This window comes from Amaranthus tricolor, chromosome 2, assembly GCF_026212465.1.
Source record: "Amaranthus tricolor cultivar Red isolate AtriRed21 chromosome 2, ASM2621246v1, whole genome shotgun sequence".
Lineage (NCBI taxonomy): Eukaryota > Viridiplantae > Streptophyta > Magnoliopsida > Caryophyllales > Amaranthaceae > Amaranthus > Amaranthus tricolor.
In genome coordinates this window covers 39,138,193-39,163,977 of record NC_080048.1, presented here as the reverse complement: position 1 = coordinate 39,163,977, position 25,785 = coordinate 39,138,193, and the positions used below count along the sequence as shown (strand labels likewise).

General features: G+C 29.2%; 2 protein-coding genes across 2 annotated transcripts; one reads left to right on the top strand and one right to left on the bottom strand.

Annotated features, from left to right (window-relative positions):
• Positions 1-6,387: 6,387 nt before the first annotated feature.
• LOC130806800 (probable xyloglucan endotransglucosylase/hydrolase protein 32) lies at positions 6,388-14,500 on the top strand. Its single transcript, XM_057671997.1, has 4 exons — positions 6,388-6,722; positions 8,808-8,908; positions 9,935-10,152; positions 13,791-14,500. Exons 1-4 carry the CDS (start codon positions 6,518-6,520, stop codon positions 14,140-14,142), a joined length of 876 nt encoding a protein of 291 aa, XP_057527980.1. The 5' UTR covers positions 6,388-6,517; the 3' UTR covers positions 14,143-14,500.
• A 5,616-nt stretch (positions 14,501-20,116) lies between these two features.
• On the bottom strand, positions 20,117-24,624 carry LOC130806349 (probable glucuronoxylan glucuronosyltransferase F8H). The gene is made up of 3 exons (XM_057671380.1): positions 23,451-24,624; positions 23,103-23,353; positions 20,117-21,030 (listed from the first exon to the last, which is right to left on the bottom strand). The coding sequence occupies exons 1-3, from the start codon at positions 24,084-24,086 to the stop codon at positions 20,565-20,567; spliced, it is 1,353 nt and encodes a 450-aa protein (XP_057527363.1). The 5' UTR covers positions 24,087-24,624; the 3' UTR covers positions 20,117-20,564.
• Positions 24,625-25,785: the final 1,161 nt, after the last annotated feature.

Below are 25,785 nucleotides of genomic sequence, written 5' to 3'. Positions count from 1 at the left end.
TAAATTATACTAATATATTATGTATATGCTACTTTTTTACCCTCTTTAGCATTTATTGTCTTTAATTTTTTTTCTCGTTCTTCTCCTTATTATTATTATTATTATTATTATTATTATTATTATTATTATTATTATTATTATTATTATTATTATTATTATTATTATTTCTCTTTTTCGTGATTTATTCCTAAATTTATTATCTACAACAAATTCATAATAATAATCAAGGGGGAAAAGATCATGAAATTAAAACATCATAATTTTTCTAATGGTTTATTATTATGAAAAATAAGAATTATTGCATTGTCATATACTTACAAAACAATTATATATTATGTAGCAAGTATGGTAGAAATTACCAAAAGACTATTCAACATATTAGACTTAACTGGACAAAAATTCTTAGAATGGAAAGAAGATGCCATCATGAACTTAAAAGCTCAAGGATTTGAACATATTGTATTGGAAGTAAAAGAAAAGGATCCAATAGATGGAACTCAAGCTACGAAAATAAAGGTAGCTACAAATCAAGAAAAGGCCAAAGCATTAGTCCTCTTGAGGCATCATATTCATGATAGCCTTAAATCTGAATATTTATTCATAAAAGATCTCAAAACATTATGGGACTCTCTTGTTGAAAGATTTGATCACCACAAAAGAGTGCTTCTTCCACAAGCTAGCCATGAGTGGAAGAATTTAAGATTTTCTGATTTTAAGACTCTCGGTGAGTACAATTCAACATTATACCGAATTGCATCAATGTTGAAATATTGTGAGCACTCGGTGACTGATGCAGAAATGATTGAACTCACATTATCTACTTTTCATCCATCAAACATTATTCTGCAACAACAATATAGGGAAAGAAATTTCAAAAGATATTCAGATCTAATTGTAGTACTCTCACTAGCTGAACAACATAATGATCTTGTCTGAAAAAATCATAATATGAGACCTATTAGATCTCAAACTATCCGTGAGACACACTCTATTAAAACACATATGCCTGGAACACATGCTGTTGAAAATAAAGGCCGCGGAAATTATAATAACCGTGGTAGAGGTCGCGGAAATTTCCGACGAAAAGGACGAGGACAAGGTCGTGGAAATTTTAGTGGACATGGTAGAAAGTTTCAAGGATTCGGTAGAGGCCACTTTCCCCAAAATTGTCAAAATGGTCATTACAATAATAATTCTCGAAGGGGAAAACAAGTTGGATATCACAATAAAAATAGCCATCAAGAAGAAAAAGAAAGTATTTGTTACAAATGTGGCATGACAGGGCATTGGGCACGTACATGTCGTACTGCCAAACATTTCGTGAAGTTGTATCTAGCTTCCCAAAAGAAAAAGGGAAAAGGTGTGGAAGCAAACTTTAATGAAGCAAGCACCTCAATGCCTAATGTCGATCCTTATAATAAAGCAAGCACATCAATGCCTAATCTTGACCTTTCAAACTTTTATGTAGATGGCAATGAAAATGATAAAGAATATGACGAAGATATTTGAATTTTTCTTAACAATGTTGTCGTGCTTATTTAGTTGTATTTCCTTTTTATATGCAATATCCTTTTTATGTATTGATATCATCTAAAGTTAATGAAATTTTATTTTAACTATCTATTTATTTAATATGAAGATATGGATCAGTTTGAAAATGGATTCAAATATCAATGCCTCCTAGATAGTGGAACAACTCACACTATCCTAAGATGGTGAACCCACAATCTCTAGAACTACTACACTAATAGAAAGATATGGAAAAGCTCAAATAATACTTCCTAATGGGACAAAACTAGTAATTAATGATGCTTTATATTCGAGTAAATCTCGACGAAATCTCATAAGTTTCAAAGATGTACGCCAAAATGGTTATCATTTAGAAACAATGACTGAAAATCATATTGAATATTTATGCATCACATCTGAAAAATGCGGCAAGAAAAGCATTCATGAAAAACTACCAGCATACTCATCGGGATTATATCGCATTAATATAAAACCAGTTGAGATAAACATAGTGTCAAACTAGAAGTTAGATACTAAAGAAATGATGAAATTATGACATGACCGATTGGGTCATCCTGATGTGGGAATGATGCAAAAAGTTATTGAGAATTCAATTGGGCATCCAATGAAGAAAATGAGAATTCCCCAACCAAATGAATTATCATATTCTGCATACTCACAAGGCAAATTGATAATTAGACCATCTTTAAATAAAATTGCTACTGAAATTCCTAAATTTCTAGAAAGAATTCATGGAGATATATGTAGGCCAATTAATCTTGCTTCTGGGCCATTTAGATATTTTATGGTATTGATTGATGTCTCAACACGATGGTCACATGTAAGTCTCCTACAAACTAGCAATGTGGCATTTGCGAAATTACTTGCTCAAATCATTCGATTGAGAAATTAATTTTCCAGATTATATAATTAAGCGAATAAGGCTTGACAATGCCGAAGAATTTACATCTCAAACTTTTAATGATTATTGTACGTCAATTGGAATTGACGTAGAACATCCAGTAGCTCATGTTCATACTCAGAATGGTCTGGCTGAATCATTGATTAAAAGACTCCAATTAATAGCAAGACCATTATTAATGAGGTCGAAATTGCCATCATCTGCGTGGGGTCATGCAATAATACATGCATCGTCATTGATAAGATTGATACCAAGTGCTTATCATAAATATTCACCACAGCAATTCGTGCATGGTCGAGAACCAAATATATCACACTTGAAAATATTTGGATGTGCAGTATATGTCCCTATTGCACCACCCCAACGTACAAAAATGGTTCAACAAAGAAGGATGGGAATTTATGTTGGATTTGAATACCCATCAATTATCAAATATTTAGAACCAATGACTGGTGATTTATTTAATGCTAGATTTGCAAATTGTCATTTTAATGAGACAATATTTCTATCCTTAGGGGGAGAGAAAGTGGACCCAAATAAGAAGGAAATAGATTTTACATGGACTGCAATGCATTTTAAAATATATGATCCAAAAACGAATGCTTCTGAACAAGAAGTTAGAAAAATTGTCTATAATCAATATATTGTAAACAGATTACCTGATGCATTTGTAGACAAAGCAAGTGACAAAATCATATATTCCTACGACAAATGTTCTGGCACGAATTGAAATTCCCATTAATAACAATGCCACTGAAAATGAATCTATTACACGCCGGAAGCGTGGAAGACCACTTGGTTCAAGGGATTTGAAACAAAGAAAATCCAAAAAGTTGAATGAAATGGCAAATGTTATGAATATTACTTCTTCAATGAATTGTAAAGAAACAAATTTTGGAGACGAGGATGAAAATCTCAGAGAAGAAGAAAATAATGATATCAAAGATAACAATGAAATTTCGATTAATTACATTTCAACTAAAAGGCAAATAAATCGAAAGAATGTATTGTTAATGACGCACTTGCTCATTCAATCGCCACCGAAATAACACTTGATGAAAATGATATAGAACCAAGAACGATACAAGAATGTCGGCGTAGAAATGATTGGCCTAAATGGAAAGATGCTATTCAAGCGGAATTAAAGTCACTTGAGAAACGAGAAGTTTTTGGAAAAATTACCCAAACACCAAATGGTATAAAACCGGTCAGCTATAAATGGGTGTTTGTAAGAAAAGGAAATGAGAAAGATGAAGTGGTTAGATATAAGGCACGACTTATAGCACAAGGTTTTTCCCAAAGAACAGGGATTGATTATGAAGAAACGTATTCTCCAGCGGTAGATGCGACTACACTAAGATTCTTGATAAGTCTAACTGTCTCAAACGGTTTGCAAATGCGACTTGTGAATGTTGTGACCGCATATTTATATGATTCACTTGATACAGACTTTTATATGAAAGTCCTTGAAGGACTTAAGTTGAAGAACTCAATCAGGATTTTCTATAATTGCAGTTTATATTGATGATTTAAATATTATTGGAACTCCCAAAGAGCTTGAACAAACTGCAAAATATTTGATGAAAGAATTTAAAATGAAAGATCTTGGGAAAACAAAATTTTGCCTTTGATTACAAATAGAGCACTTAAGGGGTGGAATTTTTGTGCACCAATCCAACTATACAGAAAAGGTTCTAAAAAGATTTCATATGACAAAGCTCAACCGCTGAGCTCTCCAACGATAGTGCGATCATTAAAACCAAAAGATGATACATTTCGACCTTGTGAAGAAGACAAGGAGATTCTTGGCCCTGAAGTGCCATATTTAAGCGCGATTGGAGCTCTGATGTATCTAGCTAATAATACAAGACCTGATATTGCTTTCACTGTTAATTTATTAGCTATATATAGCAATTCACCAACAAAGAGACATTGGAGTGGGATAAAACATTTGTTGCGCTACCTTCGAGGAACTAAAGATCTTGGACTATTTTATCGATCAAAGCAAGATGCTACTCTTGTTGGATATGCAGATGTTGGATACTTATCAGATCCTTATAAGGCTAGATCACAAAATGGATATGTATTCACATATGGAGGTACCGCAATATCTTGGAGATCCACGAAACAGACACTGACAGCTACATCATCTAACCATGCAGAATTGATCGTCCTTTATGAAACAAGTAGAGAATGCGTTTGGTTAAGGTCAGTAATTGGTCACATTCAAGAAGAATGTGGGATAAACTCGATAATAAATTCTCCAACTATAACTTTTGAAGATAATACCTATTGTATTGAACAAGTTAGTGAAGGCTTCATAAAAGGGGATAGAACCAAACACATCGGACCAAAACATTTCTTTGCACATGACCTCCAAGAAGTATAAAATAGTAAAAGTCAAACAAATTCAATCAAGTGAAAATCTTGCAGATTTGTTCATAAAATCCCTTCCGTCAAAGAGATTTGAGCAACTTGTATATAAAATTAGAATGTGTCATCTACGAGATATTTGTTGAACTCAGTGGGAGAATCATACTCACTGCACTCTTTTTCTCTTCGTTCAGGTTTTTATCCCATTGGGTTTTTCTTGACAAGGTTTTTAACGAGGCACTATTAAATAGAAATATTGTAATAATATTTTACTCTTTTTTATATAATTAGAATGCATTCAATGAGGAGTGTTGAAATATAGTGTGAAAGGTAATTAATAAATTTACCATAATGTGAATGCATTCAATGTAATTGTAGATGAACTTGCCTATAAATATGGAAGTTCACCAATGTAAAAAAACATACCAATGAGTAAAAACATCTCCATCTTTTAACTTTTACTCATTCTATTTCCTCCTTATCTCTCTAACTTTTAACACCCATAACAATAATGTCATAAATAACAGGTCTATTTTATTTATTTTTAGCGTCAAATCGAAAAATAAAAAAAATCTCTAAATATTTAGACATAATGGATAATATAATACTCTATTTGTTTTTTATTTTTGATATTTAAACTACTCTATCAAGAAAAACATTAATAACTTATATTACATATCCAAAAATTATAAATTATAAATAAAATTAATTCAAATTGATAGTAGCCTTATACATAAAAATTAAATTTTTATATCCTAAAAAGTTTAGGGCTCTGGGTGATAGCTCGTTTAACCCTTACGAAAAATTTTTGGACTCTCACTTAGTCGTCATTTTCTTGTAATGCTCACATTGTAATATAATAAAAAAAAATATGGGTAAGGCCCCAAAATTATAAGTTGGTATTGAGTGCAAGCGAAAGATATGTGGAGAATCAATTTACATTACATTATTTATTAATTAACAAAATATTGCCCTTTTTGTCTTCACTTGTAACTTATTTTGACAATTTGTTGAGCCGGGTTTGAGTTAGTTGAATTTAATTTAAGTACACAAGACTTTCTCATTAATCTTATCACTGTAAATTGTATGAAAAACACTACGTATTTTTTTTTTTCCAATAGTTTTCATTTTGCGTTGTTGTATGAAATTTGCAATATTTCTACTTTTAGTTATATTTTACACTATTACTTAAATTCTCATCCACATATTTAATTTACCTTTTCATCTAATTTACATATTTCTCTAATTTTTTCTAATTTTCTCTTAATATGTACTTGTAACAAATATTATGACACATACAGACATAGAATTTTTAGTTATAATTTACACTGTCACTTTAATTCTTATTCACATTTAATTTATCTTTTCATCTTATTTACATATTTCTCTAACTTTCCCACAAAATATTATTTTCTTTCTTTTTTTTTCAAATTTTCTCTTAATATGCACATGTAGCAAATATTATGACACATACAGAGACACAATACTAAGTTGATCTCACTTCTCAAGTCATCATCAAGTTCCTTATCAACTCTCATTATACTCCCAACAGGGTCCTAAATGCCCTTATTTATACCTACTTGATTAAGCACACTCTTCCATGCATACCATTTAGTGATCCCTAAACACTAAGCATCACTACTCTTTAACTTCTCTCTTTTCTTCTTTCCTTCCCTACAAAACATACTATTCTTTTCTCCTACAATTGAATTCATGGGCATGGCCCCTTATTTGTGTCTTGTTACTCTCCTACTCACAATCATGACTATTCTAAGCAATGCCCAACCTTCGCCTGGCTACTATCCTAGCTCTCAAGTTACTCCTATAGGTTTCTATCAAGGTTTTAGAACCTTGTGGGGCCCTCAACACCAAAATGTAAAACAGGGTACTCTTAATGTTTGGCTTGATCGTACTTCTGGTAAGGTTCTCCAACAATTTGTTTTTTTCTTGCTTTTGTCTCATTGAGTTTGCTACTTTACTTTCGTTAAGCTATTACTTTGGTTTGAGTAGGGTAGAACTCAAAGAGACAGATGAGTAATAATTTGTTTCTTTGAATTTGCTATGCTATATCATAAAATCTTACTTTGGTTTGGGTGGTGTAGAACTCAAAGAGACAGATGGATAATTGCTTATTTCTTTGAATTTGCTACACTATATCGTAAAGCTCTTACTTTGGTTTGGGTGGTGTAAAACTTAAAGAGACCGACGAGTAATTGTTTGTTTCAATTGACTAAATAGTACATACATGATTTTTACCACTTCATCCTTTCAAATTTGTTATATAATACGAATTCAAATGAGAACTTTATAAATTGCGTAGCAAATTGAAATGGACAAAGAGTATACTTTCTAATTTTGGACACAAATATAATAACAAAAATTTGTCATTTTGTGTACATAACTTTAAAAGACACTTGTAAAATTTCAATTAGACTATTACTTGTCTATTACATAATTTGTTACGGTAATGTTGCTACTATTTATTTTACATTTTCTATTTCATAATTAAAAAAAGTAATATATATGAAAAAAAGGAATTATTAAACGTTTGTTATAAATGGTTAAATAAAAATTAAATTCAATTTTGAATGACAACCATCTAATTAATAATATTGAGATAATAAAAAATTATTATCGTATATTAAGATAATAAAATATTATGGTATTACATTGAATTGGTGAAAGGTAACTTACGAGCATTACTACTCAATGATACATGATCCTAAGTTCCTAACACAAGTATGACCAACTTTGGCAATATATTCCTTCCTTCATTTAAATTTGTTATACCAACTATACAAAACAAGTTGAGAATTTTTAAATTAGTATAATAAAAATAAATAAATAAATAAATAAATAAATAAACTAAAAACTGAATAACTGCTGTATTTTTCCGATATTTAATACTTGTGTCATTTCAATTGACATGATTTTTCAAGATTAGGGGATAATAAATATAATTAATTAAGGAGAAACTACTATTAGTAAGTATGAATTGATTGAAATTAACATTTTCCAAAAGCAACCAATTCTTCATGTACTTTTCTCTAAAATATTTTAGTAATGTTTCCATCAATTTTTCTATAAAGCCAATTGATGCCTTACGTAGATAGTGACTCATGCTTTCAAATTTACTAGATTTTTTAAATAAAAAAAAATCTTTCTTTAATTCCCCAATTGAATTTTCTTTCACAATTTTTACTTCAATGATATACTTCTCCGTCTTTTTGTGTTTGTTATAGAAAATATACTGTAATAAGTTTAAAGAAACAGAAAAGTATACAATAATAGTCGATATGCAATCAAATTGAACTAAAACGATGTCACTACAAAAGCTAATATATCGATAGTGTTTTTCCTCTAAGAGCAAATAGCGACGGACTTGCGACCCATCACCATTTTTGAAAATTATACGACGAACTTTTCGTCGCTATTTTCCATAACCCAGGATCGATAGATTGCCATTGCAATTTTATCGTCGCTATATACACGTTTCTTTTTAGTGATCTATATCGTTATTGTTATTGCCAAAGCATTATAGGTCTTGATTTATTCGGCGCTATATATAAAATAGTAGTAACAGATAAAGAATCTCTTGAATATAAATTAAGAAACACGCATCTTATTTTGAATCATAAAAATTAAAAAATCGAAAATCTGTGTAAAATCATGAATTACATAATCATACGAAAAAAATATATTTATGGTGAAAAGGACTCTAATCTCGTGATTTAAGTCTTTGTTTTCATGGATCATTATACATCGTACTTCTGACTTTCTTTTAAAATCGATTCTAAATTTGATATATTTTTGATGAGAAAGTCTTAATAAATAATGGTGATTTATAAAGTTAACAAATCACCCCTATGTGGTAGGATTTCATAGGGTAAGAATTTTGTGATTTTAATTTATTTTTTTTAATTTTGTTTATTTATTTTTTTTTACTTTTTGTAGTGATTTACAAATTATCATTATTGATTATAAATTATTGTATTTTTGATAGGTAGTGGATTCAAATCATTGAAACGATATCAATCAGGCTACTTCAGTGCAGCTATGAAACTTCAACCTGGTTACACTGCTGGAGTGATCACATCCTTATATGTGAGAAATTTCAAAAAAATTCTATTTATTTAATATATAACATACATTGTCATTAACGATACTATTAATAATATTTTCTCCGTTTTAAATTAATTGTTACATGTTTCGTTTTAGGTATCTTAAATTAGTTGCATCATTGTTTAATATACTCTCTTTGTTTCATTTTCTAATTGTTACATCTGTTATGTACTATTTTCAAGGATCATTTGAGTTTTAATATTTATAAATACATTTCATAAAAAATTATTTGAAAAATATACTCAAATTCTATATGGTTCTAACAAGATTTCACATATGAGATACATTTTAAGAGCTAGTTTTTTGAGAGACTGTCTTTTTTAGAGACGTATTTCAAGTTCCATCCATTAAAGATTAATGCATATTTATCGTATTTATAATGCCTACTTACATTATCCTTAATGGTTACTTACGTATCCTTAATGTCTACTTGCAATTATCGTAAATGACTACTTACATCATTCTTAATGCCTACTTATAATATTTTAAAAAATATATAAAATAGGTCGGGTCAAAGAGACCGTCTCTCACAAAAATTTGTGATATTTTAACTTTTATATTTTCATGAAAAACCATGGTTAAATTCCTAAGTTCTTTTTGGAATATTCTAAATGTAACTAATGATATGACACATAGAAAGTAGTGAACTTTACATATTAAATCGTTATGTTTGAGAATCGGGTCTTATTATAGTACGATGAAGTATGTAATATTTTTTTCAAGACCCAAGAGGTCCCTTTTCTAATGCTTTCAGTCTCACTTAAATCCCTTATACGATGAAATTTGTTTGTAATAATTCGAAAAAGAACATAATAAAATACAACATAGCAACTAATTTAAGACGCAAGGAGTAGAAATAATTTTTAAAATACTAATTAATCAAGTGTTTTCAAATACAACATTTCATCGTTATCTCAATGTTATTAATCGATTGGATTGTTTCCGACAAAACTAATAAAAAAGTTATTTTCGATTAATTTTCTGATAATTAATGATAAATTTTGGCAGCTTTCAAACAACGAAGATTACCCAGGGTACCATGATGAAATAGACATAGAATTCCTTGGGACAACACCCGGAAAACCATACACTTTGCAAACAAATGTTTATGTTAGAGGAAGTGGTGATGGAAGACTTATTGGAAGAGAAATGAAATTTCACTTGTGGTTTGATCCTACCAAAGACTTTCACAACTACGCTATTTTTTGGTCACCTAACCAAATTATGTAAGTACTCATTATATTACTTCCTCTATTTTAATATGCTCATAATCCAGGTCATAGGGTTGATTTTGAGTCGGCTTTATATTTTCGGTCAGGTTTTTTGAATCAATTTAAAATTAAGTCTTTGTCCACAACTCCATATTGGTGTTTACAAAATTTATATTCATTTTAAAGTCGGGTTAAAATCGAGTTTGGTTATAAGGTCAAGTAAATGTCGAATCGTCGGATTTTTTTAAACACATTTATTTTTTACCTGTTTACCAAAATTTTAGTTTTGAATTTCGCCTCACTTTTTCTCTATTAAACATACAAGCAACAACCAGTGACTATTGTTTACCAAACATCTATTCTATATAATAATTGGCTTAAACAACTGATAATACCAACCGGTTAAACAATCCAACGATTCTAGCTAGTTGGGTTGGGTCAACAACTATAGACCTTAAAATCAATCTTAAAGCTTCAATCATCAATTTTTAAGTCGGTTTCACTACTAATATTGTATGCTAAACAAAAAAAAATAGATAAATGATAAAACTATAAGCTAAGGTATATAACATAACACTACCCTCAAAAAGCACTTATAAAAAAAGTATAGCTATTAAAATAAAATAAAAAATTAATAATACTTTAATTTTTATGCCATAAAATCTGGTTTTTATTAGTTACTATAAATAAATCAAAATCTAATAAAAAACAGAGTAAATATATCATATTCATAACTATAAAAGATAGAACAATAATTCCCATGAAATTTGGTCCCCTAAGTAGATTTATAGTGGAAGCAAAGACAATCCACATGCAAAACTAAATTAAACTCCAAAAAGTTTCCTTGGATGTTAGGAGTACTCCATTTTGTTGTATGATCTTCTTTAGGAAAAGGAATGTTTCCAATTCCACCCGTGAGTTATTATAATTTCCCCTTTTTTTTCTTTTATTTTGAATTGTTTCTTTCTAATAACTTAAGGTCTTTGTTTGTACTATAGAGTATGGATCATGGAAGGAGGGTCTAGATGATAAAATGGTTTTTTTTTTCTCTCTTTTTGGGTTCAATTACTTTAAATTATTATGTCCTTTTCATTAGTTAATAGTAGGTGTAGGTGTATCTTTTTAGATTTATTCTTTGATATTATTGTCTCCATATTTTAGGGTATTACTATATTTTCTATTTTTACTTATGACTCATAGTGTTTTTTTTCTATATATATATATATATATATATATATATATATTTCTCTCATTTTTCATTCAACATTAATTTTTTTTTTAATATATTTTTACAATATGTACTTATAGCAAATGTTGTCGGACGAAGTAAAAGATATTGATAAATGGAGTATAATTTATAGGGGTGGTTGATATAACTTTGCTTTTATAGAGGTCAAGTATAAAAATATATATTTAAGTATTAAAAAAAATTTCATTAGATTAATAAAGACAAATAAAGTGAAATTTTCTCAAGTATTTTACTTGTTTGAATATTAATTAATTTATACAAGTCTACCTAAAAGTCAATATATTTATGTAAATTCACATATATAATTTTATTTATATACAATACGCTTTAAGAGGATCTTAGGATAAGACATACTTAAACATTCTAAGAAAATTTCAATTTAAACTGTCATACCATAAAACGATCTCGTATTACTTTTAATATTGTAAACGAGAGGAGACAGGAAGTATGCATTTGAAGAAAAAGAATAACCAACAATTCACCAAAACATTTGAAAATTGAATATGCAAATTGCAAAGTCCGTAATCCACGGATACGGGCAATCGGACATGGGCCATATCTTAATGGATACTCCATTAATACAGTGTTTTTGGTATATAACCTTTGTCGGGTCATTACAAAAGGAAGTTGACAACCTAATTCTGAAGTACACTTTTTAGATTCAATTATTGTATACAATTAAGCTAGAAGTACAAATATTTCGAATAGATTGAAATCGGATTTTCAGCACAAATTGTTTTTACATTATTATAAATTTATTTTTATTTCGAATTAATATTGAGATAATATATTAGGTTAGATATATTAATTTTAACAGTCTAATTTTATTAAGTGATTTCCATCATTATTATTATCATTATCGTACTTAATATATTTAAATATTAATATCTTCTATTTTTTTTATTCAATACCTTTTTCTTTTAAATTTTATGTTAAGTTTTTTGAATGAAATATAACCATTGAAATGAAAGGAAGGATATCTAAGAAATTTTAAGAGATTATTGACTGATGACATATAGCAAGTACATGTCATGTTCTATAAAATCTAGTGCTAAGTAGGCCATCTCACCCACAAAAAATTAAGAATGTACAAATCAATTTGGCGAAAGTTTGGTTTTTGGCTTTTGATTTAGATTCGATACAAATTCAAATTAAATCAAATTAAATTTAATTTTGATATTTTCAATCCAAATCCAAATCATAATATTTATAATCCAAATTGAACCGATCCGAATTTTAAAATACCAATTCAAATTGAACCGAATAGATCAAATTGCACCGATTTGTATATTTTGCACCGAAAATCAAATTTGCGTGTACTGTTTTAAACTTATTTTTTCTAAAGCTCCTAAATAGATATTAATAATTTTAGGATTTTCAATTTAAACAAGTAAAAAACTTTTAACAAAAATCTAAAAATAAGGGCAAAAATTCAAACAAATCAAATGAAAGATATAATATGTCTTTAACATTTTGGCTTTTTTCGTTTTTCGGTTTTGTTGGACTCTAGACCGAGTCCAAACCAAACACTAAATTATAATTAAAATTCAGTCCAAACCAAACCAAATTTAAAATATAGTCAAACCAAATTACTTATTCAATTTGGTTTGGTTCGGTGTTCAGTTTTTCACCAAATGACTTACACCCCTAATTACAAATGTAATAATTTAAACCTCAAGGACTACTTTATGATGGGTGCATCATCACCATCTTACCCATTGAATCTCGTTCATAAAAACTATGATCAGGGTTTGGGAAATAAAGAAAGGCGGCAACTCATACCCATAAAGGATAGTACGGTTAAATAGTCTTTTGGCTCGAAAATAAAAATCCTAAAAAAAAACCCTCAGTAGTTCATAAAAAACTATTTAGAAATTATAATTGTTTAATTTAAAAGAATATTTATATGAGAATTACATTGAAAATATTTCTAATGAATAATATAAATTATATTTCTTATTTAGCTAGATGCAAATATTACATAAAAAGAAAGAAATTAAGATTATTGGAATTAAAATGCACGTGATAGTTTAGAGAAAGAAAAATATTTATAACGAAGATAGTAAACTTAGTGACCCGGATCATTAAATTTAAAAACTCTTTTAAAATTAAATTATGTATGGATATTGAGATCATATATTGAGACATATCAAACAAGATCTCACTTGACTATATTTCAACTTATAGATTAATAATAAAATACAAATTAAGAGTAAGAAATAAATATTATCTAAAAAGCAAATAGAACATTAGTAGTGAATTGGAGGGAGTATTAGTATTTTAATTCCGCATATAAACAAAAGTTTCTATATCAAACATCTCATCAAACTCTAAATGATACTTGAAAATCAATGATTAATTAATAATGTGACAATTTAATGATTGATTATGGTCCACGTTTCAGATTCTTTGTGGATGATGTGCCCATAAGAAGGTACCTTAAGAAAAGTGATGCAACATTCCCACAAAGGCCAATGTACCTTTATGGATCAATATGGGATGCTTCATCTTGGGCCACTGAAGATGGAAAATATAAGGCCAATTACAATTATCAACCATTTGTGGGCCAATATAGAAACTTCATGATTAGTGGGTGCCCTATTGGTGGGTCATGTCACCTTCCTAAGGTATCCCCATCTGGGCCCAATCTCAGCCCACAACAACTTTCTGCTATGGCGTGGGCCCAACGTAACTCTTTGGTTTACAACTATTGTAAGGATTCAAGGAGGGATCATACTCAAACACCTGAGTGTTGATTACGGCCTATTTGATAGGTGGTGTTAAATAACGGTACCAATAATGAATTGATATGTAATTTGTAAAGAAAGTAGCTTTTGAAAATTTGATATCGGTTCGAACTTTCTTTACAAATTACGTTCAAGTTCAGCATTATTTCGTTGTTAATATCGACTACAAAAAAGGGTTGGTGTTGCCATTTTTCCATTGTTTGTTTGAAGTGTATTTTTGATATTGTTGTTTACAAAGGTTATATTTGGGGTGTGTTTTTTAGGCAAAAGGCCTTTGCTTACAACTGTAAGCATATTATATAACATGTAAATCTTCCTACTATGTTTTGAAGTATGGAAGTGTGCAATACTTTACAATACAAATATATATATATATATATATATATATATATATGATTTGAAGGCGATTGAAAATTTCTCGCCCTTATTACCTTGAATTGACTTATTAAAGAATTTTTGTTTCTTTTAAATAAATAAATTATACAGAAAATATTTTTTACAGAATTAATATTTTTTTAATATTTATCATTGTTAATAACATATCTATAAATGCATATTATCAAAAAGAAAAGAACACATAATTTCTATTTGGCATGTGCATCAGTGCATGTTATGAAGTTAACTCTTTGCTTCATGACATCAACTTCAATTTAAAAACTCATCGTTATACTCTAAAATTAGATAATTATTATTTACATTTTTGTGTAACGTGACAAATAAGGTTATTGTACATTTTATTATGCAAATAACAAAAGCACTTCTACATCAAGGAAGAAAATATTCTAAGACTGTAACATCAAGTAACTTATATATATATATATATATATATATATATATATATATATATATATATATATATATATATATATATAATTCTGAAACTTTAATTTCCATGTTTAGACATTTAATAATGAACATAAAGGGTGAAATAATACACAAAATACTATAATTTTTTTAATTATGGGATAGGCTAGAGTCTGAAAAGAACAAGACTACATGAAAATTCAACTCATAATCTTTTCTATAAATAGTATTTACTTTCAAACTGAAATAAAAGTTTATTCTCAAAATAAAGAGAACTCCATTAAACTGCTACTAATCCTAAAGTGATGGTAACTGATCTATTTCTTAAGAGTACTTTAATGACTAATGTCACAAACACGTTATATGTAGTGTAATATTAATTCAGATTGTTTTTTTGTGTGACAGATTTATATAAAAAGCTCAATTCATATTTGAATTGTTATTTTACAACAATTAAATTGAGCAATATTCTTGTGACACACTGTCTCTCAGTATCACAACTCATAATTACAGAATAAATAATTTTAATTTATATTAATTGGAAAATTTGTATGGAGCGTGTCTTGCGTTAATATTGTCTCATCATACAACAATTTTTGGAATTGAACATTTAAAAAACGTTAATCATCAACTAACTAAAGTCTTTTAAAGTACGAAAATGGGTGTTATCTAATCCAGCCTAAGATTATCTCAGTCCATCCAATTAAATAATAACTATTTTGTAAGCCATCGTCTTTGAATGAGACAATTTTAAATTATTTTCTTACATTTTAGATTTTTATTAATTGAGCTATATAGTTTATTTATAGGAAATGTCTGACAGTGAGACCGACTTATATAAAAATTTGTATATAAACATTAAGAATAATATAAGTTGACATTTAAGATATTAAAAGTAGACGTTAAGAATACGGTAAGTAAACGTTAAAGATAATGTAAGTAGGCATTAAGAATATGGTAAGTGGGCATTAATCTTTAGTAGGTCGGGCTTAAGATACCTCTCTCAAAGAGACGGTCTCTCAAAAGACTAGCTATTTGAAATACTTAAGCAAAAAAAAAAATTAATTAAATAAACTAAGTTTTAAACTTATTCCAAAAGTAAGCGTGAAATTGTCAAACCTGAGGTTTAGGGCTGTTAGCAATTACTAACTGCGAACAGGTCTAAAAAGACAAAACAGTTGTTCGCATTTACTAACTGCGAACAGATATTTGACCTGTTTTATTTGAACAGTAACTGCGAACAGCATGCTGCACAAAAACAGACAAAATAGTTGTTCCCAGTTACTAAGTGGGAACAACTAGGGATGCAAACGGGGCGGGGCGGGGCGGGTATTGGCGTTACCATCCCCATCTGGTAAATCAATCCCCATCCCCATCCCCATCCCCGCGGCGGGTATAATTTTTTTCCCCGTCCCCGCCCCAATGGGTTTGTACCTAATACCATCCCCATCCCCATCCCCATCCCCATCTGGGTATCCATCCCCGTCTAATACCCATTTTACCCGCCCCACCACCCGTCAAATCCCCGCTTAATACCCATCTGTGTCACATATTTATTTTCAAATTCCCATCTAATCATCACTTAATATCGCCTACCTCTACACAACTCGTAATGAATATAAACAAATTTTATTGAGAAAAAAGGATAAAAAATAGAAAAAACATGATTATAAACCTTACTCTAAAAAACATGATCTTAGACCTTAAAAGAAATATAAAAACAGGGTTTTTAAAGTTTTTAAAAAAATTTGAAAATAATTCAAGGTTTTCAGAAATTTGAAAAATAATTTAGGGTATTCCAATTCTCAAAATTTGTACATTTCGTGAGGCGGGGATGGGGCGGGTATCACCTAAAACCCATCCCATCACCATCCCCGCGGTGGGTATGAATTTTATACCCGTACCCGCCCCATGACCCATCAAACCGGGACCCATACACAGATAAAAAGTCATATTCTACCAATTCTAATAAAATTTTGGACATGTCTTATACTTAGATTAAATAGCTTAATAATAGAAACTTAAGTGAAGTCATTGTCCTTAATATCGATTCTGAATGCTCTAGAAACAAAATCTCTCTGTTCATTTTGGGTTTAAGATGGTTGTATTTAGCAATGACATTTCCCAAACGCTTATTTTAATAATCAATTTCAATAAAAGCTTTTTTTTTGTCAAAAGTACCTAAAAAAATTTGAAAAGCTCTTGGAATTATGATCAGTACGTTCAAAGAGCTATTCTTGTGATAGACTGTCTTTCGATGAAATGACCTTAAACAAAAAGTCAAAATTCTCATAATATATGTTAAATATACTATTTAACCCAAATATAAAAAATTTCTTTTGGTGATTTCGTCACATATAACAATTTTTTTCATATAACAATTTGTGACGTTCAAATTCAATTCAAAAAATGGTCACCGGCCCATATTCGATATCGTCAGTGGACTGGATCATAGAAACCTAAAGTTTGGGCTATCACATTAGGCCCTCATCATACAAATGTATACTTCTATCACCTCTATGTGGTATAGACCTCTTAAATGATCACCAAGAAATGGATTCATGCAACACAAATTATCGTGAAAGACGATGTCTTCAAGAGATGCATTATAGGTATGCGATATATAGCCCAATTAATACAATTTAAAGAGGAAATAATCATTTGAATTTCATGTTTTGAGGTCGTCTTTCTGAGAGACTGTCTCTCACAAAAGTATTTGTTCATACAATTAACTAAGTTTTTAATGATCACTTTAAAATCGTAAGTGATCATTTTAAATAGTTTGAAAGTTAAAAAATAATCACTTTAAAACTGCAAGTGATCACTTTAACATCATAAATGATCACTTTAACCTATAAAAATTAATCAGTTTAAGGTGATACGTAATCACGTTAAGACTGTAAGTGTATATTAGGTCAACCCATTAAAAATGGTTTCACCATGAAATCGTTCATTTGAAAATTTTTGTTTTCCTTTAATCAGCATAAATAATATACTTGGGCTAAGGCCACAACAATAGGTTGTTTTCACTATCAGCCCAACTCTTTCATCATCAAGGTATGTTCCTACACAAATCCATCCAAAAATGCATATAACAATTGCATATGGTTATGTCTCATATTAATAAATAGTTTCATCATTTATAAATTACTATATTTTCATATCACATGCTAGGTTGAGGGGAAGAGAACTCGGTAAAAATCAAACTTCTAACATATACTCTTAAACTGAAATAATTCTCGGTTCTACATTATCAATAATTTTAACTTTAAAACAAGTGGATGAATCATAAGAAAAGCATCACCATATATATTTCAATTGTTGTTACTTGTTAGTCCTATATGTGTTTTAAAACTTTCTCCATTTGGCAAAAACAAACTATAAAAAAAAACAGTTAAAAGGGGCAAACCTAAAGAAACGAAACATAATAACAATTTACGAGGCATGAGAGGTGTTCAAAACAGACTCGACGACCCGATATTAACCTGACCTTGTAACTGAACCCCACTTCATGACTTTATAATGAATTTAAAGTTATACTAAAATCAATATGGACAAAAAAAAAACTGATTTTTAAATGATTCAAAACAACTGATTTAAAATTAATTCGATAATCGAAATAAACACATGATCTTGATGATGATACATATGTGATGAAATTAAAGAATACAGCCGACGGAGCAATAAGTAGGTAAAGATTTTTGACATTAAAAGAAGATGTCTTATTGTTAGACACATTCAAAGATAAGTCGAAAACTCCATTCACGGGTCACGACCGGCCATCTACTTGTTCAAATAAATAACAACTTTCCATTCAAACATACGCCGTGATCTGTCTTTGCTTCTCATTGGCATAAACTATTACTACTCTCTTTCATTGAATTTGTAAATTTATATATTGTAAATTCAATAGCTTTGAAGAGTAGTTTGTAAACATACATTTATTGATAACATGTGCTCAAAAATTTCTATCAAAAGAATATACAAACATTCAAATTATTCAACTCAAAAAATATAATTTTTAATTATACATAATTAGAGATATTAATAATTAAATAAATGTATTAGATAGAGTGTATAAAGTAAATTGGATATTAGTAGTGAATTGAAGGGAGTATTTATTTGAGAAAAAAATTTGTCAAATGACCAAAAACTAGTGGAAGAAACAAATACGTACATAAGTGTTATTGAAGAACAAAGTGAATCAAAAATCTAAACTTATTATTGCGGTGTCACAATTCTGTATACTCTAATACGCCCTTTGCACAAGAGCCCTTTGGAGATTCGAACCCGTGAGTCGTGACATCTGTTACGTTAGCTTCTAATACCTTACTAAGAAACCAACTCAACTAAACACTTAAATTTATGATTCTCCAAAATGTGTTATGCACATTTACAATTACTATTACTCTGTTTGTTCCTTAAACTTTTACTCATTTGCCAATTTGAATTATACTCCCTCCTATTCACCTTAGGAGTCTCATTTGACTTTTCATGGATTTTAAGGAGAGTCAAAAGTGAGACCCTAAGGGTAGAAAAGAGAGTGGAGTTATGGGTTTTTAATGTAAGGGAGGAAAATTAATATGGGTAATGGAGGGTATAATTGAAAATATAATAAAGCTACTAAGGGCATAAAAGTCAAAAACTCATACCAAAAATAAAAATGGGACAATTAAAGTGACTTGACCATAAAAGAAAATAGGACACATAAGCTGAATAGAAGTGAGTAATATTTATTATTTTCATAAAGAATGTTTCAATTTAGATCACTAATTTTAAACAAAATTAACCTTATTTATAATCTTTTTAATAACGTTTATGGTCTCCACATATTTTCAATTAACTTCATTATAACATATTTATATTATTTATGATCATCACATTTTTCCTATTAACTTAGTAAAAATATTTTTTAATGATTAATTCTTAAATTTTTCCATTTTCTTTGAGTCTTTTTAATGTTAATTAATGCTAATGATCCTTTTTTCCATCAATTTTAAAAATAATAAAAAAAATTTATATATTTAAAAATTATATTTTTCTTAATTTTCATCAACTTGTAATAGCAAATGCACCTAAACATTAATAAACGAGTATCCATCATTTTCATATATATATATATATATATATATATATATATATATATATATATATAAATATATTAATATATATATATATATTCAAAAGTGTACAATATACAATATTTATAAAAGTGATAATGATGACCCTTTGTTTTACAGGGTCTTTTATGACCTGACCTGACCTGAGCTATTCTAATTTTAATTTTCTCACCCAATTAATTACAAAGCTTGAATAATCATAATACTCTCACCGTATAAATCCAAATTAAATATCACTCGTACTCCCATGACTTCCTCTCTCTTCACATACATGAACCGTCCTATACACCCAACCAACACTTGCCACGTCACCCTCATCAATGTTTCCCCAATCTTATCTGTATTGTGTCAGAAAAATGGTTAAATATTCAAACCCGTGAAAAAATATTTTCAAAAATAAAAAAATTAAATCCAGCTGTCATCCATTTCAAAAGTACAACATCTTATCTTAGCTGGCATTTTTCAGACTCTGACACAACCAATTATAAAGTTCCACGTGTACTCTCCTTATTGGGTTGAAACCCTTGACTTATTGTGGGCCATATGTAATTTCCCAGCAAGAGAACGAAGTATTTGCCACGTGGCATCACCTTTTTCGATCTGATCGTTAAAAAGTAGGGCCCTACTTACAGCTGGGTCCCACAAATTCCTTTGTATCTCCGTAAGATTCGTTTTCGCCACGTGATCGAGTATCTGACCGAGTTTTCCGATGTCGTTTTCCGGGACTGTGAGAGAAATATCAGACCATGGAACGACGTCGTGGAAAGGCAACTGAATACCGTCAGCTATAATAACAGGAACACAACCAAGTGCAACGGATTCAACTAAGCGTGGACTCCATGGGGCCCACCCTAATGGGCATAAACAGAAGACAGAGCGTGCAATTTCTGACTGGTAACCGGGAAATCTATGACGCTTTAGGTAAAATCTCCGATCATTGTTGTATTTCCTCCAAATGTGGGTTCGGATCGCTCTGTTCAATCAGGGGCAAAGTCAGAAAAAAAAACATAGCATAGAACGACATGCCAGATTAGATAATAGACACAAGAATTGTAAAAATGAAACGATATTCAATTTGGAACGGAAAACGAAAATACAAGTCAAAAATACAACCTAGATTGACTAGGAACGATTGGTTATGAGTTATGTTACTTGGACTCGGGTATTGATGTTAGATACTGGTATGTGTCTAAGTGTCGAATAAGTCTAAATATTCTATTTTACGCCTAAATTGAAGTGTCTAAATGTCATACCAATGTCCGTGTACAAAGGATAGCACACGGATACGTGAAGCAAAAAGAAGAGTACAAGTAACATAGATTACAAGAACATCATGTATAAAATAATATATTTGAAAACAAAATTAATTAAACGGAATTTTTTTTTTGCCTTAAGAAAGTGTTTTAAATGGAATTTTTAGTTTTTATCTCGTTTTTCCTTTTTTTTTTCTTTAATTTGTAAATAAAGGTTAAAATACCTTTTAAAAATGATTTTCTACACCGGAACGTCATGTTAAGCGATTTGAATCGCGTTTTATGGTGACGGGTTCCGATGATGAAACGTTTCTATGTTTCTCGTTACATATAACTATGAGCCGGACCTAGCAACCCCATGTGATTTTGCCAATGTGTACAATCAAAGGAATAATAATAGAAGTACTACTGTAAAAATAAGATTATGAATGTGTGAGTGGAGTCATTGTTGTAAAGGGAATTTTTTTAGGTCATGATCATACGCACTAATAACAAATAACATGGTGCAACTTTGTTTAGGATGAATACCACAAAGTATTTGTTTAAAGTATACTCTATTTTAGTATGTCATTTCTTATAGATTAAGTTATAGTGTACTCTATATAGTAACAACAATTTACACTAATCTATAAAGATTGAATTTAATTATTTTAACGTGTAAAATAAATGTTCACTTGGATTTAACACATAATAAAGAGTAATTAAAATTTAAAGTAAAAATAATTTAGAGTTTATGCAATAATATAATACTAATTTCAACATAAAATCATAATAACTCTTTGATTTAAGGTAGTTCCCTCTAAATATGCTATATTGTAAATGCCTATATTTTATAATTATTCGAAATTAGTTCTTATTAGCCGCTACCTACAAATTTCCTATAACAAAATTATGCCTCGCAATTTAATTTTCCCTCAAACGCTTATTAACTTCTATAATATGATTAGATAAAATGACACAATAATTTCACTACTCAATTTTACTACTAAATTTCAATTAAATAGATAAAATTAAAAGCAATAAGTATTTGAAATCAAATCCTTTCAAAAAAAAAAAAGTATTTGAAATTTAATAGAGCTTATTTCTATTAATACAAAGATAAATAATTGCGGTTCAAAATAATTGGTGTATTTATTGCACATCCATGACTAAATTTTTCCCATATATACAAAATTTCAAATGAATTTTTAAAAAATATATTAGTTTATTGGGCTTGAAAACGTAAAAAAGAATATATGGTTATTTTTGGAAACACTTCACTTGTAAAAGAGGCGAAATACAACTTGATTGTACAATAATTAGTTGTGAAAAATAAATAACACCAACAACCAAATACTAATATTGGTTTAAAAATTTAAGAAATATTTTACAGTTTTTCCAAATATATTAATTCATTTATTATATCACCTTTTTTACGGTTTTTATTAGTACTCATCTTGTGTGAGATTGTCTCGCCCTTAGACATATTAATATTCATATAAATAGTACATTTTTATTAATTCAATAAAAATGGTCTTACGTTTCATTTAAAAAATTAGTTAAGTCTTATATAAAGTCGTTTTAACTATGAAACGATAACATAATATAATTAGTTTATATCCCGATTTGATTATTTCAAAATTTAACAGTGATCACTTTATATTTATTCAGAACGATTTTAAAATTATAATTTATTAATTTAAGAAAATAAGTGTATATTTAATTCTCAACATCAACATTTGAAAATTTGTTAATAATAACCACATGAAAAGGGCAAGAATGGAAAAATAAAAATAAGAGAAAGAAAAAGTACTTGCTGTAAAAGCGACCGCTGACATTTTTAGGATTGACCTCCATTTTACCCCTGAAGAATGCAAATATTTCACGACGACCATTTAATGGCCACCTTGATAAAGTTGACCGTACACTTTCCGGCGACACATACGGTGGAACCACCACACTCTCCGCTTTTTGACATGGGTGATTATATTGAACTCCAAAAGTTTGTATTATTATCGACGCTTTCAAACCGTCCATTATTCCATCTTCAATTGCGACGTTTTCCTTCAAAAATCAAACAAAATATGAAATGGGTTAGCATTTTATTATTTTTGACGGATAAATGTGTCATTAGATTTAAAAAATGGCAGTTATGTTTTACCATGGTATGAAAACAAGCGCCAAAATCATGGGAAGCGACGAAAATATGGTCAGCACCGTTGGTACGATTCCAGAAAGGGAAGGAAGAGGAGATGAGATTAATGGCGGAGGAAATAAGGGTACGAGCATGACCGATTGCTGGGAAGCCATTAATGGTGCTAAAATTGCAGGAAACATAAACAGGGACGAAGAAGAAATCAGCTTCATTTGGGTCAAATGTTCTTACATCGCTTTCTAATAAAGCTTTATGAATAGCAACTTCAGATGCGAATAAATGTTTTTTGCATCTTTCATTTTTTAACCAATCTCCATTGTATTTTGCTGGTAATTCATAGATATAAATCTTCAATCCCTTTAACAAATCTATCGAAGAAGGAGATGATGAAGATGAAGATTCAACCAGAGAACGAGATTTAACTACAGATGATGAAGATGAGAAGGTTTTGAATGGAGGAAAAGAGATGAAGAAATAAACAGAGATGAAAAACCATAAAAACCATTTAAAACATTTAAAGAAGAAATGATTATAATGGGAAGAACTGAAACGTTTGCCATGTCTATGATGATTAGAATGAAGAAACCTCATCTTTACATAGAACCCTCTTCTACCAATAACGGGTTTAATCAAATCCGCCATAGTTGGGCGCGATTATCTAGGAGAAGATTCTATAATAGTGGTTGAAATGGGTTTTTCCTTGTTTGGTTATCAAAAACAGAATAAGGTGAGAGAAAATGACTTAGAAAGTTTGTTGAAGGTTCGTTTTAGCTTAGAATGAAGAAAACCCACTTCTAACATTGAGGGTCTGTTGAAATCCGCCATTGTTGAGAAGATTCTGTAATGGTGGTTGAAATGGGTTATTCCATGTTTGGTTTGCTGTTAAGGATCAGAAAGAGATGAAGGTGAGAGAAAGTTTGTTGAAGGTTCGTTTTAGGTTGATGATGAAATTCTAGAAGATGATGTAATTGGGGATGGACATGGGAGAGTTGTTCTACTACTATTGTATTGGTTTTGGTTGATTTCTGTTATGGATTTAATTAGTTTTTGGTAGTAACCAAAGACTACTTTATTTGTATGAATAATAATATTGGTGTACTAAAGGACATAGGAGTAGCAGAACATGGTATTGGTATGAGGATAATAAATTCTAGCTACTTTCTTTGATATTTGAAAATTGTCATGGTGATATTGTATAATTAGGTAAATTATGTAAATGATATTAAATAAGAATGAAAATAGTAAGTGATAGCGAAATTATCATAAAAATAAATTATAGTATATTTATTGAGTCAGGTTAAAATGCAAAGTATAACAAATTTTTAGAAATAAGTGGAGTATAAACATTTTGAAATTGATGCACTATAATTATCGCTATATTCGGTATATCACGTTTATAAAATTATTCTAAAGGACTAACGGTCTAAGAAGCGTTAGTGGACAAGTTAGTTGATAGTTGAGTTCAAAAAAAGTATTATAAGGGTTAAAGAAGAGTTAGATGAAAACACAAGTTACTTTGTAATGAGAGATTAAAAAGTTACTAACAATTAAACCCTCAACTCGAAAATATAGTACTTTTTTAACATATCTTGATAAATTAACTCTTAACCATCATTAATTTTGGCTAAAATGATTAATTGACATAATATTTGGATTAATATGACAAACATCACTAATTTAAATCTCATATACCATCCAATGGAATTGAATTTTGGTTAGAAATAAATTGACCAAAAAATATTATATCTAATTTAGTTTAGAACCTTATGTATTATACTTAATAGCATTGCGTAAGGTTGGTTAATATCAATTACTAATTATTTGCTCTAAAACCCGTTTTGCTATTATTCACTCTTCAATATTATTTTTTTATCTCCAATTAATTATTTGTTTTTCAACCATAAAAAATTAAATGGTTCATGCAATATGTACTAAGTCATGTAAAAGCATGAAGTACGCTATTTGTTTGTCTAAAAGAACTAATACTTCCCTGTCCAAATTAGTTGCAATATTAACAAAATTGATACTATTTATTCATTACTTTTAATTTGTAATTAGTTTTTAATTCATAGGTTAAAATATAATCAAGTGAAATCTTGTTTGATTCGTCTCATTACAAAGATTATTAATATCAAATTTTTATAATTTTTTATTATATATAATTAGAGATATAAGAATTAAATTAGTGTATTAAACTGCGTGAAAAAACAACGTTGCAACAGGAAAAATATTATTTATCTATAGTTTAAGAATAGAACCAAATAAAAGGAATAAATAAATGAAATCAAGAGAAAGTATAATAAGGAATAAAATCATAAGAAAAAGAAAATAATACAAATTA

Coding starts and splice junctions, on each gene's coding strand:
- LOC130806800 (XM_057671997.1), top strand. CDS start 6,518: ATGGGCATGGCCCCTTATTTGTGTCTTGTTACTCTCCTACTCACAATC. Junction 8,909..9,934: donor GAGTGATCACATCCTTATAT/GTGAGAAATTTC, acceptor AAATTTTGGCAG/CTTTCAAACAACGAAGATTA. Junction 10,153..13,790: donor TGGTCACCTAACCAAATTAT/GTAAGTACTCAT, acceptor TCCACGTTTCAG/ATTCTTTGTGGATGATGTGC.
- LOC130806349 (XM_057671380.1), bottom strand. CDS start 24,086: ATGGCGGATTTGATTAAACCCGTTATTGGTAGAAGAGGGTTCTATGTA. Junction 23,354..23,450: donor GCGCTTGTTTTCATACCATG/GTAAAACATAAC, acceptor TGATTTTTGAAG/GAAAACGTCGCAATTGAAGA. Junction 21,031..23,102: donor AGCGGTCGCTTTTACAGCAA/GTACTTTTTCTT, acceptor CTGATTGAACAG/AGCGATCCGAACCCACATTT.